Below are 14841 nucleotides of genomic sequence, written 5' to 3'. Positions count from 1 at the left end.
TCTAGGAAAAGAATTACTCTATCTTAGCTATATATGGTCAATCCGATCCATTACCCTCCCGCGCCCCCCGGCCAGCCAGTCGTATTTTATGTCCAGGCCATTCCACCTAACATCATTCAAGCCATCAAAAAGGATTAAGAGAAAGCAAGTAAACACAAGTAAAACACAGAATCAAAGACATAGGAAAAAAGAGTGTGCACACGCACAGAGTAAGAGAGCGAGAATACCCCACCCTACTTCGTCAATCCATGCCACGTACCAGACAAACAAACAGGCAACTACCGTGCCCTCTTAACAGAACCAGCCGTAGCAACCTCTGGGGGTTCCTATATTGGAAAATCATTAGACTAGCTGTGCGCAAACCATACACCAAAACCTCAAGCGTGATCCAAGTGAAAGCAACCCAAGGGAAGGAAAGATTTGAACTTACAGAACACGCCCTCCGCTTCCTCCTTAGCACATTCATCCCCATCCCTCGTTGTCCAGTCACCCCCACACAGAATACATTCCCACTTCCCAGGACTTTGATCCCTGTATTGATATTCAGCGTGATAGATGACGATGGCAGTCCATCTGCATCTGTAAGTGCACCTTCAGTAGCGGGGTTGTCACTAGGAATAGAATCCAGACGTCCCGTACGATGCAAAGCAGTAATAATGGACGTGACCATGTCTGTTACTTTGGAATGGCGCTGGTATTGAAATAATTGCGGTACGGCGGTTGTGGATGATGATGAAGATGAAGTTGGATTCAGAGTTGACGAGGTTTGTGGATTGTGGGTTGGTGCTGGTGCTGTCACTGATGGAATGATAATGCTATTTGCGTTTCCCTGGATGCTCATTGAGGCATCGATATGGATGCTTATGAGGCTTGTTTGGTCCGTCTCGCCATCGTTATCGGCTTCATGTTCCTTTGGGGCATTAAAGGTGGAAGGGGAGTATGGAGGTGGAGGCGGGATGGTGTTTGTATGATCAGAATCTTCTTGTGATTCGGCTAATTTGTGGATTTGATGGAGGGTGGATTCAGATGGTGGAAGCATTGTGAGTAGAATTGGGTCTGATAAGCGCTAAGTCATGGAGAGAGAAGATGAGGGTATATGTGAAGATTGTTATAGATGATGTGCACTGTAGCAACGGAAAGATTGTCCTACAGAATAGGGACCGGACTTTTAAAGAACAGGATGAAAGAATGGTTGCAATGGGAGTTTGGTTAGGATTGGTCACTGTCGCTGAGAACAATAGCATGCAATTGACATAAATAAGCGCCATCACAAAACATCCATCCACGTAACAAAGTCGCATCATTAAACGAACTGTCTCCCAGCACCATCCACTAGCAGGCGACTACGACACTCTATTACGCCAGAATGGCTTAGGAGTGCATCACACAGCCCGTACCAGTCAACATTGTCTCATAACAATGCCACCAACGTCTCGAATTGACGTGCTCTGGCTGTGATATTGTTCTCTCCCATCAATAGGCGGAATAGGGTCACGTGTCGATTCAGAGAAAACAAGGGTGCCTATGCTGTGCCACCCCAGAACTTCAAAGGATGAATAGCGGATCTGAATAGGCACAGCCAATTCTGACGGATCAGGATCTAACGGTTCCCACCAACAAGGACTGATAGGCACTTGCGTGATCCCGACGGACTCCATATCAACCTGCTAGTCCGATACATCTCCTTTCTTAGTCTCCAAAGGCTGATTTGGAAAGTCGAATAATTACGTTAAGCCCAGCGGTCCCCATGACGCCAATCCTCGTATACAGTGTGATCACCGCTAGGACTGAAGCCACCAGATGGATTTTCCGGATTATTTCCACTTGCAATTAAGGTAGGGTTCCCTTTAGATGAAATCCCATGAATTGCGTCTATTCGATGAAACCCGGTTAGCGTTTCCAGCCTATCATCCTAAGCCATCATGCGAGGTAGTAATAGGCCGCCTGGCACGTATGAACTTACTCGTGGAGTTGGGTATAGCGTCTCCGCGGGCATGCTGGTCCGTATCTCCTTCTATTTGCCCTTGCCGTTCCTTCCGACGTTCCGGATAATATTTGCCGCCTGGATGCAGTGGATGCGGAATCTAGATACTGATTAGCAGAAACAAAGGCCGGCGCGCAAAGACTTGATTATACCAGCGTTCGTTCCACGCCAGCCGAATTTGATTTCACTTCACGGACTGCTGGTACTGACTTCGCGAAATTCATCCCCCTCGACTTGGACCTCGCGGTCGCGAATACGGCGCATCAAGGCAAGAAAGTTGCTTTCTTTGAATTTCTGGCTTTGATCATGTTTGACGCTATCCAAAAGCTGGCCCGCGGTTCTGGCGAGCTCGTCCGCATCGTTCACCCGTGCCTGTTGATCATTTTTGTCGGTCTGGGGAATAGTATCCGATCCAATCTTGATCTTCTCTTCCGTGCTTTCAGCCACAACTTGATCCGTCTCTTCCATGACTTCCTCAGCGTGAACAGGAGTAGTCTCGGTTTCCTGCGACATCATGTCTGCCCGCGCCTGTTCAAATGCAGCTTCAAACGCCGATTCATCAAATGTGTCTGCCACCGGTTGCTGATTTGCTGTAGTGGCTTGCATAGGAGGGAAAGCAGCACTGGTCATAGGGAAGCGAGGTGTAAAGGATGGCTGAAGCCCTTGGACATGCGGCTGGTGCTGCTGATAAGAGGATTGTTGCTGCTTAGCGAACTCGTTATGCCAACCCTGTTGTGAAACAGCCGCCATCGGCGCTACAGCTGGTCCTGATGTTTGATGGAGTGAATGCGGAGGTCCCGAGATATGCATATTTTGAAAGTCTGCCGCCCAGTTTGACGATTCTGCCGGGCTCGATACTGGGAAATGATGCGAGGGAGGAACGAAAGGGACGGCATGCTGTACATCGGGAGGGGGCGCTCCTGCTAGACCGGATTCGAAGGCAGCGAATTCGGGATCAAGCACCCCTTGAGTTGGATTTTGAGATCGAAACCCCTGCTGTTTCTATGAGTACAACTCGGTAAAGCACGCTCACGGCGAGACTCACTTGAGAAGGCGACTGTCGAGAGATAATTCTATCTTGCTGGAGGGTACGATCAACAGATGCGTGCTTTTGAAAGTTCTGCAGCGCATTCGAGGGACCACATAGAGCATCACTCATGGTGCCGACTAGATTGAACAAGAGCTGGGAAGATGGAGCGCGTCGGATTGCTTGCTATGTTGGGGGCAACAGGATATACAATAAGCGTAGTAAACAGGCAACTAATAGTAGTGTTTAGGGATGCAGGATGTATGTACAAGAGCACGCAAAGAAGTGAGTCCAACAGAAGACAAGAAGAGAATGAGAGGAGGCAAAGGCAAGTAAAAGAGAGAGAGAGAGTAGTAACAGCCAAGGAGACCGAAGAACAGGCCGCGGGGCAGGGCGACCGAGGACTACCGAGGCCCCCGGATCACGTGTACATGAGCATGACTGGAGATGGCTGACTGAGCCGATAAGATAAGATCGGGCTGCGGCTGACTTGCGAAACGGACAAGCTGGCGGTGTTTTGCTGCTGATTCTCCTGTTGCGTGTTGATTCGGCCCTCCACCACCGCCTTCTTCCCCCCCAAGAACCCCCCTAATACTCCCCGGCAGGGCCACCCACGAGCTTACGTCCCTGTTGACCTTATAGAGTCGATCCCGATACCGAGCAGAAAGTTGATCAATATGGTATGTCCCCAACTCACCCCAATGGTCCCAGGCGATTTGCCCATGACTATTGCTAACGTCCAGGGAACTAGGCTGCTCAAGTAATCTCCAATTCCGGACACGATGAGATGATTGTACGTGAACCGAGACAGAATCCTCCTACGCCATCGTGACAATGGCTTCATCCCTTTCTGCCTGGCCCCTGAGACTGACCGCAGCGCATAGCACGATGCCGGCCTGGACTACTACGGCCGCAGATTGGCAACATGTTCATCGGACAAAACGATAAAGATCTTTGAAATCGAAGGAGAGACACATCGGTTGATTGAGACATTGAAGGGGTGAGGATCCTGATGCCTGGTCATCTTACGCGCCATCGTCTCTAACCTCCGTCCGTGTGTGAGCAGACATGAAGGAGCTGTGTGGTGTGTGGCTTGGGTACGTCATAATGGCTTTCATTGTCAAGCTGTCCTATTCAACTATGTATCTGACTCTGGTCTTCTCTAGGCGCACCCTAAGTTCGGAACTATCCTCGCTTCCTCCTCGTACGATGGAAAGGTGCTCATCTGGCGCGAACAACACCAGAACGCCACGTCACCCGTCGCTGGCGGCGCTTGGACGAAGGTGTTCGACTTCTCTCTACACACCGCTTCAGTGAACATGGTCTCCTGGGCTCCGCATGAAAGTGGCTGTCTCCTCGCTTGCGCCTCCTCGGACGGACATGTTAGCGTTCTTGAGTTCCGTGACAATAGCTGGACTCACCAGATCTTCCACGCCCACGGTATGGGCGTGAACTCTATCAGCTGGGCACCTGCAGCCGCCCCGGGCAGCTTGATCAGCTCCAACCCTGGACCGGGCCAGCAGCGGAGATTCGTCACTGGTGGAAGCGACAACCTGCTGAAGATCTGGGACTACAAGTATGCACCATGAACCGCTTCCCACTGATACTCTGCTTTCAATTGAACTAAGCTGACCCTTACACCTCTACAGCCCGGAAACCAAGACCTACAACAACACGCAGACTCTCGAAGGCCACTCCGACTGGGTTCGGGATGTCGCTTGGTCGCCTAGCGTTCTTTCCAAGTCCTACATCGCCTCTGCCTCTCAAGACAAGACAGTCAGGATCTGGACTTCCGATGCGTCAAACCCTGGTCAGTGGACCAGCCAGCAACTTGAGTTCGACACTGTACTCTGGCGAGTTAGCTGGAGCCCTAGTGGAAACATTCTTGCTGTGAGCGGTGGCGATAACAAGGTCAGCTTGTGGAAGGAAAACCTCAAGGGGCAATGGGAGAAGGTAAAGGATATCGAGGAGTAGGCTTCAGATTTCAAATTTCCTTAACTTTCAAATTTCATATTTCACGTGTGATAACGGATAACTTGGGTTTCTGCCATGTATTTCATCCGACCCAGACGTTATCAAAAATAAAAAACGAGCTCAAAAACAGGCAAGACCGTCATTGTTTCCAGAAAATAAACGGACCCTTGTCCAGCGTCTCCAGCAGATCTATCCAACTCCCGATCATGATATTACCTTCTGGTAAGATAACGCCCTCGTAAACCTGTACCAAGTAAAAATCAGACTCAAAGTCCGACGGCGGCCATCCTGTCTCGAAAAGCCAAGGGTCCTCATCCATAGCGGCCTCTGTGCCATTATGAGCAGGAGGAACGGGTAGCTGCTCTTGGTCCCACTCATATATCACAAAGCAAATGCGACGCCAGCCAGGAAAGCCCCCTTGAGCATCGGCGATTGGTTCACAGAATCCTCGCACCAAACCTAGGGTCTGAGCGACGTAACCAGGTGATCTCCGTATCCCACGGAAATAAGACCGTTCGGGGTTGGGGGGATCAGTGGGTAGTACTGATTGAAGTATAGGTGGCCAGTTTAAGGGGTTGGAGTCGGGTTTCACTAAAAGAGACTACACAGCAGGCATTAGATCAGCGGGGTCCATATTCTTTGAGTATTCCATGCAATCACCTGAAATCGGACTTGTACACAATTAGTATCCAGATCCGCGCATGTCTGGCGATCCTCGAGGATCTTTCGAGATCTCGGATATGGATGGACGCATGCTACACAGAAGTTAGCATTCGCATACCCTGTATGTTATTCTGACCAGGTAACAAGTGAGTGACTGACATGCATATCCCATCCAGGGCAATTCGTCATCAGAAGGCGCAAGCTCACCCCAGGATCTAGGCTTGTAGCATGGAGCCAGGTCAATGTAAGAAGAGTGAAAGGTCCCTTCAGCCGGGCAGAGAATATGACGAAGCCAGAAGTTGCGTATGTGAAGTAATTTCTCCAGGTCGAGCTTGTTTCCCTGCACAATCGGTCTGCTGCTGTTCTCAGCCCTGTAATCATAGACAATACCGACGTCATAGTCCGCCCTTAGACACTGAATACACATAAGAGGGTCCAGAGCTAGCCCAGTCAGGCACTGCCAGAGTCAATTTCAACGCTTTCTCCTATATGACGGCTATGGTGCCTACTAATTGGGTTGCGCAGAATAGATCGGAAGGCGGGCCTGCATCCTTCTGACTGTAGCCACTAACGGGCCTGTTCAGAAATTCAGAGCTAGAGAGTATGCCTCGAATCTTTCGGTGGTTCTTAGAAGTCAATGGCTTGTTCGATTCTAGTAGACAGTATGATTCAAGTAGCATATCTCGGAGGACTTCCAGCCAGAAAGTCTGCGCCTCTTTTTGGCCGAAGCGAAAAGTGATGGATTGTGAGAGGACAATGGCTCGAATTTGATATTCAACCTTGACTTCATCAGACGCATACTGCCGAGTAACGTCGTAGATATCACTGAAGCGGCTTCGCCAGATGGAAGAATGAGCCGGAAGTGTTTTTGCTGCGAGCCAAGGGCAGCATTGGGCGAAGTTTACCATATCGACGTCGTGAGGTAGCAAGTAAGCAATGTATTGAATAATCTAGGGGCAAAATTAGCAATGCTAATATATTATATGGATATAGCAAGACCTGTCACCTCTGTGGGCAAGCCAAAAAAGGGATTGCGAGAGCAATCTTCCGCCATGGTCGGTATTTGGGGGCTCATCTTCGTTAGGCTTCCGTGTTACTGGGAATACCTATAAGAGGCTATACAGCAGTGACAGGCTACTTGCCTTATGTCCTCGAGCCACTCAGGGAGATGCTGAGAATGATGATCTTACACTTTCTCAGTGTACACATATGTAGAGTCAGAGAAGGCCGCCGTGCTTAAGATATATAGCTCCCATAGAAGCATGAGAATCGAGAGTGAAGAAGTAATGAATGAAGAGCGAATTCGTGTTCAATCATATGTAAGGAAAGCAAATTCTTTTGTCACGAGATCATCTTCCAAACTTAGTACGTTGACCTGTTTACTATGCTCGCTGTGGATGACAGTACAGCTACATGCCAATCCAGAGTGATACAGCTCTCTGTTCGAAGTGAAGTCTACGCAGCATATACGAGACAAGGGATTTTGCACTGTCAGGTTTGAACTTACTGCGGTGGACCTTGCAGGGAAGGGTGTGCATACAGAAATCAGTCACAGGAGGTAAGATGTGCGCTTCTATAAGCCAACTATTGCATATATAATACTTCGATTTAGGCCCAGAAAATAGACTCCGAAACGCTGGCTTGTAGTTGATAACAAGGTCTATAAAGTCTGCACGCGGGTCTCGTATGAGCAGAAGCTAGCCCCTTAGCTCACATCGGGACGACCACGACGTCTTCTTAAACTTTCCTGAACACCCCAGCCGTCTGATAGAAGTTCCTTGACTTCCTCCAAGCGAAGCCCGCTCATCTCGGGATAGATAGCGTATACACCAAACCAACCGAACACACATACGGCCGCATAGGCCGCAAATGTCCATCCAGGTGAGAGCCATTCCATCATAGGCAGAAAAGTTAGACCGACAACGAAGTTTGACCCCCAATTCGTGGCAGTAGCCAAGGCTGATCCCAAGGAGCGCACATTCAAGGGGAAGAGCTCTGATTGCTGCCAGGGCACGTTTCCAAGCCCGAATGCATAAGCTCCCACATAAACGGTGAGGCATATCAAGATAACAATAGGAAGGAAAGCGCTATCAATTGTGGCATCTTCCGCTCGTACCCTTGACTCGGGGTTCGGCATTTCGACTGAGCCGAACGTAAAAGCGCAAGCAATGAGTGAGAGAGCCATCACTGGCATTGAGTACAGGAGGATGCGGCGCCGACCAATCCTATCGATAAAGGCAAATGCGAGTAAGGTGAATAAGAAATTGGTCAACGCCACCGACAATGACACGAGTGTTGGTGATGAAAACGACAGCATGGAGAAAATTGTCGCCGAGAAATACATGAGACTATTGAATCCACACAATTGTTGTGTGGCTTGCAGCATAACCGCTATAATCAACGCCCTCCGATTACCACCGACGAGGATTAAGTGGCGAGCACACTGCGTAACGTTCGTCAGCCACTGCCAATTCCCTGTGGAGGGCTTATTGGTTTGAGTCAACTCTTCCTCCTCCTCAGCCACTTCTTGCTGGATATCACGCATAACCTGCTTAGCCATGAGGCCACTGTCGGAATGACTCCCGTAGACCCGGGAGAGGACTTTCGTAGCTTTCTCTTCAAACCCTGCTTGGACCAGCCACCGAGGGGTTTCTGGAAGAGCTAGAACTATGAAAAATTGAAAAACTGCTGGGAGCATTCCAAGGCCAACAATATAGCGCCAGCCCCCAGATACAGAGGAGAATAACCAGCCGATGATATAAGCAACGACTTGTCCGCCTGTAATAAAAAGACTCAGTATCGTCACAAGCCTTCCTCTAGCATGAGAAGGTGCCAACTCGGATATATATCTGGAGATATGTTAGACAAAAGGACAACTTTATTCCTCCCTACTATACTCCTTCGAGGGACACCCTTAGTAAGGATTGAACATACAATGGAGTCACCAGACTTGCTCCACCAACCGCCAGGCCAACAATGCTTCTTCCAGCTATCATGCCCCATACTGCGCTTGTGACAGCTTGTATCAAAGCGCCAAGAGTGAAAAGCACGTCTGCAACGAGAATGACCTTTCTGCGACCGAATTTATCTGCCAGGATTCCCGCTAGCGGACTCGCAATCAGAGCGAACAGGCTGGTGCAGGATGTCACGAGACTCTTGTCCAATGTCGTTAGACGATGGTTAGAGAGGTCGGACCCGATCGATACTAAGGTTGCGGAAATGACACCTGTGCTTCAAAGGGCGGAGTGTCAGTATAACGGAGGACAGCAATCACCTCTCTACATGAAGTTGTCGTCGATGGGGAGGCTATCAAGATTGGACCTACTCGTAACCAAATAACAACCCACTTATGCCTGCGGAGAAGGTCAGAGCGTATATAAACCACCCGTTTGTTTGTTCCGAGTTGGTAGTAGGCTTCAGCCTCCTGCTACCTTCATGTTGGGGTTCATGGTCTACCCGTGGCTCGGAAGGGAGCAAAGGAGCATTGGGGTCAGACGGCTCAATTTCGTCCCTGCGATTCATGGCTTAAGGTTGGATAGCTTCTATACGGGTATCCATGTCAGCCATTCCAGGCACAGTTATGACTTGAGCTTCCAGGTATACCCTATATCTGGGGTATACTAGATTGTTCTCGGGAAAGGGGGTTCTGGAATCTGGAGAAGTGGTCGCGGGTTTAGCTCAGGCACGGGGTAGACACTTTTTACATAATAAGGCTGACAGCTCACACGACCCACCGCCCCCATACTCAACAGTGGCGCAGCCATGGATCTGGATACAACAGCATGTAAAGGAGGAGCTCACTCTTGGTGTTTGTAGTCTCTGGTCACTGGTCCAAAATGTTGAGATGCAATCACCGATGGTATGTCGTTAAGCATCCAGGTATTCACACTCCGACCGAGTTTATTGGCTACTAAAGTGTAGCATCTTTTATCACGAGCGATCCTATATCAGATCTTTGAAACCTATGTTTAAAAACAGGGAACAGATGTGAACCTACTTCAAGCATGTTGATGACCAAAGCACAGGTGCAAGCCTACCGACTAATATTCCTCGCACATGGAGTATGCTCCATAGTAACCATTTCATAGGCAGATGGTAAAGGTATCTAATATATAACGGTCTTGTAGGCCATTATCAAGATATAGTCAGTGTCCATAGGAGAATAGTTGATGCAGCATGACTACATTTACCACCACATTTTTCCAGCTGAAGGTTGGATAAGGTCCCAGTAACAGAAAGACAAGAATCGTGCTCATTGAGGTTTTGAGGAGCTTTTCACTTATTGGTATCATGCTCGTTGAAGTTATCAGCCTCATGAATCCCAAACAATGATAGAATGCACCTATTTGGCATTACCATGAATTACTTAGTACGAAGGAACGCTATGTTTACACTCGATTGGCAGGCTCACCAGTGGAGAGCTCCGAAGTACCTATGGTCTAGGTCTTCAGATCATTAAAGTCAGTGTAAGAATGGACGCACAGATAGGTATGTGTTTATTATATCGAATAGTGCTTCGAAGACCCAAGTATTAGGCTTCAGCAGCTATGGATGAATCAGAAAGGTTGAGTGGTTAGAATAACTTAAAAATCAGGCAGTATGACAATGAATGATAATGAAAGCTGGGCTCTAGCTGGAATAAATCGTTAGTTGTAGCCAAATAGCTTCTATACATGCTCACCATCGAGCAATTCGTAAGGTATCTATATAGTCTTCTGTGGTTGAGCATCTGCCAATAACGCCCAGCCGAATTATCACTATAGTCGTGCACTTAGTTTCCCTGCAATGCACTGATTCCAGAAAGGTTACCATTTTCCAGTGTTCCTAGGCTCCGGATACCATCGTCTTCTTGGAATTACGAGAATCTGCTGCAATGCTCGGACGCTGCTAGAACCCACAGTCTCTCACTGAGAGGGGATGGGCGAAAGCAATCATACTAACTCCTTGGTCTTCTGTTTTAACAACCAATCCTGCTTTCACAGAGCCTAGATAGTAAACATCATGGTAGAGTCTAGTGGCAGATTCTCTTGACTCGTCTCTTCCCCACTAGGTATCTAGGTCGCGGGTACCAGGTCCTCGTTGCGATCCAACAGATCGAACGTATGATTTCATTGGTTCCAGCATCTTGCGCCCCATGTGTGTTGGTAAAAGAGTAGCTTTCCCAGCATGATTATATCATCGTGTTTAGCTTTACCGCCCCGGTTTTTCGGGCACGCCTCCGTAGGCCCCGCGTAGTCGGTGAAGGAGCATCGACTTTGCCAGCTCAGTTTTCTTCCTCTCGGTAAGCGCAGGCCTTTAAAGGTTAGCCCGAATGCAGCTGAAAAATAGCCGGAGTAATGCGCGTATAGATAGTAGCTAGCATTCGAATATGCGTGTGGTAGATAGCCATACCGCTGTACATGCTATGTTAATCTATCAAACTCTGAACTCTCTGGCTGATCACCTGCAGAAAGACATCGCACAGCCAAATCAAGCAAGCCTCGGGGGCCAGTTGATTTGGACACTCATGGTTGCCCTGGCGAGGAGACGAGAGGGGCCTCAATTGGCGTAAATGTGTGTGCGAGACACTTGCGGAGTACCCGGGTCCTGTACGTAGATGGTTTGTTTGTGACGAGAGTGAATAATGTCCATTGACAGGACCTCGCAAGGATTATCGGGTTTAGTCCCCCATGATCGCGCGTCAGGAGGCAGGACAGCTGTTCATGGGGCCGTGCAACCCTGGCTAGTTTCGCCAATCAAGGGAGCGAGCGGCACTTCTCGTCCACCAACTGTGCTAAATCTGGATGGGTCAGTAGCACCGCAGCGCACTTCGCACTTCAAACCTAGGGGCCCAATGATGAGAATGTTATTGGGACAGGGTTATGCCTGCATGGTTGCATGAAATTGCCCCTCAGTGTCACCTAGGAGACTATTCCCATCAGTAAAGTGCCGTGTTTTGGAGGCAAGGGCTGGCGGGTGTTCCTGCTTCTGATGGTTTCACACCCACCGAACGAAGGGGTGCATTCAGCAAGGATACTCTTTCTCTTTTTTTATCTAATGGGGCCAGGATCAAATTCTGAAACATGGAGACCAACTTATGGCAGATTATAATAAGGCAGTCTCGGTGACGGCTGAGAATGAATCAGTAGCAGCAAACGCCAAGAAAGTCGATCAGCACAGCTGGAGGTACCGCAAAGCACACTCATTTTGAATGAAGCCTGCAACAGGAGCAGATAGGCAAGGCTAATCAATAGACGGTGGGTAGTGCACAGTGGCACCGAACGCTCGCAGATACAGATCGGACTCTTGCGATTCAATCGGAATCACGGTAGTGAACGGCACTGAATGGAACTATCTGTCTTGCGTAAACAGGCCTAGAGCCTAGGTAACAATAGCAATACAACAAACAAAGCCTTGACCTAACAACAAATAATTAAAAATGGAGACCTCAAAGCTCTAGCCCGGCCGGCAATCGGCCGGAAGAAATTGCCCTTGGAAGCTCGACGCTCGCAGTCCAAGTTCCGCTCCGAGAAATTGGATCTATCATCGCGATCGGCCTTTGTGCTCGATGAGATAAGCTTACTATACACCGTTGGCCTGCCAGTTTTGACACATGCGACCGAGAGAAAGTCCGATACAGCTCGTTAGACTCAAATCAGCTGCCTTCTCTTAATACATTATCCTAGTAGACATCTTGCTTACGGATCGCAACGCTCGAGGAAATTTACAGACGGCACATTGGAACATGAAAAGCCGTGAGCTCTCGGCCTTTCTCGGAAAATAAATGCGACCGTAGTGGGCTAAATAAAATTTCCTTGGAGAGTTGGAGTCTTCAGACTTCAGTGTCGTCATCCTGGGGACAGGCGGAAGGGAAAAGAGGGTCAGCAAGGAGGAATGAAGGGGAAATTTTTTTTTTTTTTTTTTTCTTCTAATTACATCGGGAGCTTGGATGGATAAAGATGGGTAGAATGATGGATTGGAAGGCTAAAAGAGGCAAGGACTGAGAAAGTCTAACCCTGGGCAGCATCCCGCTTGTTCCTCTCGGCCCCGTGCCTTGGAACCGGTCGGTTTATGAAAGCTCAGGAACCAGATGTTCTGCCGATGGTTGTTCCAGAGATCGCCAACCTAATTCGCTTCTCCTTTGCTCCCTTGAATTCTCGGCAAGCTAAGCAGAGAGCGTAGGTAGATAGCAGGAGCTACTAGCTAGGGATACGAGTCCCGGGGCCCCGTGCTATCTAAGAAAATTAATAGTATTAATATTTCTTATTATTATTGTCATGAGGGTGATTTCGCCAGTCAGTCAGCCAGCCAGCCAGCCAGCCGAAAGCTACTTCCAGTCAAAAGTGGGGATGGGCATGATGGCTTAGCCGCGTTATAAAATGGACCCATTGTTTTCATGACTTGGACGGAATCAGCGTTCCTGATCGGTACTAGGCTCGGACGCCAGTTGCGGTCTGATTGCATCATGAGAAAAGCAGACTCAGTCACCTCGATCCCATCTCGTGCGGTTTGGAGCTCTCTGCAGAAGCATCTCCACTAGGCCCTGAGAAAGTTGGCAAAAGTAAAAGAGCGAGATGCTAAATCAAGTAAGAGGATAAGAAGAAGCATGTTCCAACCGCCTTACTAGTAGTATCCCTTCGCACAGGGATCCAACGGCACAGGGAGAGGCATGAACATCCTCAATGCTTCTTCCAATTATATGGTGTTCTGGACCAGCAGGTTCTTGTGAAATCTCGGGAAGGGGGGAGGGGGGAAGGAGCTGAAGATCCCTGGTTTGTTTCATTAGGCCAGCACAGGTTCGGGAATCAGATCCCATCCTCGCCCATCAAGTCTTCCTCGGTGGGATCGTGCACGCTAGTGGCCCAGCTGCAGCCGCCGAGGTGCAAGGATCGCGGCTCGCCATAATTACCCAAATACACCGCCCGATGGGTAGGTAGTAGTGGACGGGCGGACTACTCCGAACACCATTAATGTAGTGTGTCTCTGTGCGTGGACAGTAAGCAGCTGAAAAAGAAGGATAATTAGGCAGGGTCATAAACTTACCAGGCTGTCTGATCCCTCTACCCAGAACAAGGTAAGTGTTTCATTCCCCAGGTTATATGCATAATTGGATTTCATCCTAAACAACAACGCACCAGCATACTCCCATGGCTTGGTAGTCCACCACGTCAGTAGGTCCCCTTCTACATAATACCTGCATACTACATAGATGGAGTACATTAGCAATGACTTACATAAATACCCTCGTGTTCCTCCTTATTCTGCATTAGAAGGCGTTTCAGGTTTCCTTGGTAGTTATCGCTGTCCACCTGTAAGTTGGTGCCTTTCAACCTCAGGCTGTGAGAAAACTCTACTTGATTCGGTCTCAAATGATTGATGGCTTTATCCTACAGAGTATCGAAATTTGGGCAACAGCAGTCCCAGAATCCTATGGTGGTTACACTTGTCTGCCTATGCTGTGGTCCTAACAGGTGTGGGTGGAAGTCTTGCGTAGCATACCAGGTAAATGATGTGTGAAAATTCAACGGCTTTTGTGGTGGAGGGATTTATCTTCGTACCAATTTTCTAATTCTTTAAGAAAAGGTAAAAATTATTCTACATTATTTTATTCTTATTTTCTATGCTCCTTCTTTTACCCTTCCATTTTGTGCTCTTCCCGCTTCCCTGACTCTAGCCACAATTTATTGGGACTTGCCTTGCGGTCGTGGTGTGCTGGGGGTGGAACTCCTAGCGTGATCCATTCCTTTCCCAGTGGTTGAGTTTAGACTAGAACCAGAAGAACATCGCCCGTGGGTAGCAAAGCCAGTGACCGCGTCCCACTGGGGCTTTTGTTGATCGATGACCTTGGTCTGTTATTATTACCTCTCTCATTCGCATATTGCTGCTGCTACTGCTGCTGCTGCTGCCGCTGCCGCCGCTGCTACTCTACTACTGCTGCTACTGCTTCTTCAATTTTCCTTCTGCTGTCTGTTTTCCTTTTCTTTTTCTCTCCGTTGACTTTAGAACAGTTAACTGCTGCGACTCTGCGCGGGCCAAAGCTTTAGTCGCTCAGTCTTCCTCTTTAGTCCCTCATTCCTTGATTACATTCCTTTTCGACTATTCCCCCATTCCTTTAGCTTCCTCCTAGCTGGCTCCGACACCCTTTCCCCTCACCCACCCTAAGGTCGCACTGATCGCACGCTGGGATTATCTGTACAAATAATCAATACTGCTA

The 14841-nt window shown here is 48.7% G+C and overlaps 8 protein-coding genes across 8 annotated transcripts; 3 read left to right on the top strand and 5 right to left on the bottom strand.

Annotated features, from left to right (window-relative positions):
• Positions 1–278: 278 nt before the first annotated feature.
• On the bottom strand, positions 279–1039 carry An04g00380 (hypothetical protein; the record flags this gene model as incomplete). The annotated part of the gene is made up of 2 exons (XM_059747248.1): positions 279–326; positions 431–1039. The coding sequence occupies 2 exons, from the start codon at positions 1037–1039 to the stop codon at positions 279–281; spliced, it is 657 nt and encodes a 218-aa protein (XP_059600424.1).
• Positions 1040–1729: 690 nt separating this feature from the next.
• Positions 1730–3143, bottom strand: An04g00370 (uncharacterized protein; the record flags this gene model as incomplete). The annotated part of the gene is made up of 4 exons (XM_059747247.1): positions 1730–1845; positions 1964–2084; positions 2195–2980; positions 3030–3143. The coding sequence occupies 4 exons, from the start codon at positions 3141–3143 to the stop codon at positions 1730–1732; spliced, it is 1137 nt and encodes a 378-aa protein (XP_059600423.1).
• A 545-nt stretch (positions 3144–3688) lies between these two features.
• Positions 3689–4985, top strand: An04g00360 (uncharacterized protein; the record flags this gene model as incomplete). Its single annotated transcript, XM_001401362.3, has 6 exons — positions 3689–3691; positions 3763–3804; positions 3896–4011; positions 4078–4108; positions 4178–4587; positions 4661–4985. 6 exons carry the CDS (start codon positions 3689–3691, stop codon positions 4983–4985), a joined length of 927 nt encoding a protein of 308 aa, XP_001401399.1.
• Positions 4986–5124: 139 nt separating this feature from the next.
• An04g00350 (hypothetical protein) lies at positions 5125–6556 on the bottom strand (the record flags this gene model as incomplete). The annotated part of the gene is made up of 4 exons (XM_001401361.3): positions 5125–5586; positions 5646–5740; positions 5808–6105; positions 6158–6556. The coding sequence occupies 4 exons, from the start codon at positions 6554–6556 to the stop codon at positions 5125–5127; spliced, it is 1254 nt and encodes a 417-aa protein (XP_001401398.3).
• A 797-nt stretch (positions 6557–7353) lies between these two features.
• Positions 7354–9170, bottom strand: An04g00340 (uncharacterized protein; the record flags this gene model as incomplete). The annotated part of the gene is made up of 3 exons (XM_001401360.1): positions 7354–8497; positions 8583–8879; positions 8974–9170. 3 exons carry the CDS (start codon positions 9168–9170, stop codon positions 7354–7356), a joined length of 1638 nt encoding a protein of 545 aa, XP_001401397.1.
• Positions 9171–9824: 654 nt separating this feature from the next.
• An04g00330 (hypothetical protein) lies at positions 9825–10217 on the top strand (the record flags this gene model as incomplete). The annotated part of the gene is made up of 3 exons (XM_059747246.1): positions 9825–9860; positions 10019–10114; positions 10161–10217. 3 exons carry the CDS (start codon positions 9825–9827, stop codon positions 10215–10217), a joined length of 189 nt encoding a protein of 62 aa, XP_059600422.1.
• A 799-nt stretch (positions 10218–11016) lies between these two features.
• On the top strand, positions 11017–12275 carry An04g00320 (hypothetical protein; the record flags this gene model as incomplete). Its single annotated transcript, XM_059747245.1, has 6 exons — positions 11017–11195; positions 11286–11506; positions 11595–11645; positions 11747–11813; positions 11900–11955; positions 12073–12275. The coding sequence occupies 6 exons, from the start codon at positions 11017–11019 to the stop codon at positions 12273–12275; spliced, it is 777 nt and encodes a 258-aa protein (XP_059600421.1).
• Positions 12276–12826: 551 nt separating this feature from the next.
• An04g00310 (uncharacterized protein) lies at positions 12827–14271 on the bottom strand (the record flags this gene model as incomplete). Its single annotated transcript, XM_059747244.1, has 6 exons — positions 12827–12862; positions 13252–13396; positions 13671–13687; positions 13771–13821; positions 13862–13928; positions 14264–14271. 6 exons carry the CDS (start codon positions 14269–14271, stop codon positions 12827–12829), a joined length of 324 nt encoding a protein of 107 aa, XP_059600420.1.
• Positions 14272–14841: the final 570 nt, after the last annotated feature.

Source organism: Aspergillus niger (genome assembly GCF_000002855.4).
Source record: "Aspergillus niger supercontig An04".
In the NCBI taxonomy this organism is placed as follows: domain Eukaryota; kingdom Fungi; phylum Ascomycota; class Eurotiomycetes; order Eurotiales; family Aspergillaceae; genus Aspergillus; species Aspergillus niger.
The sequence above is the reverse complement of the archived record's forward strand: the minus strand, read 5'-3'. Positions and strand labels throughout refer to the sequence as shown.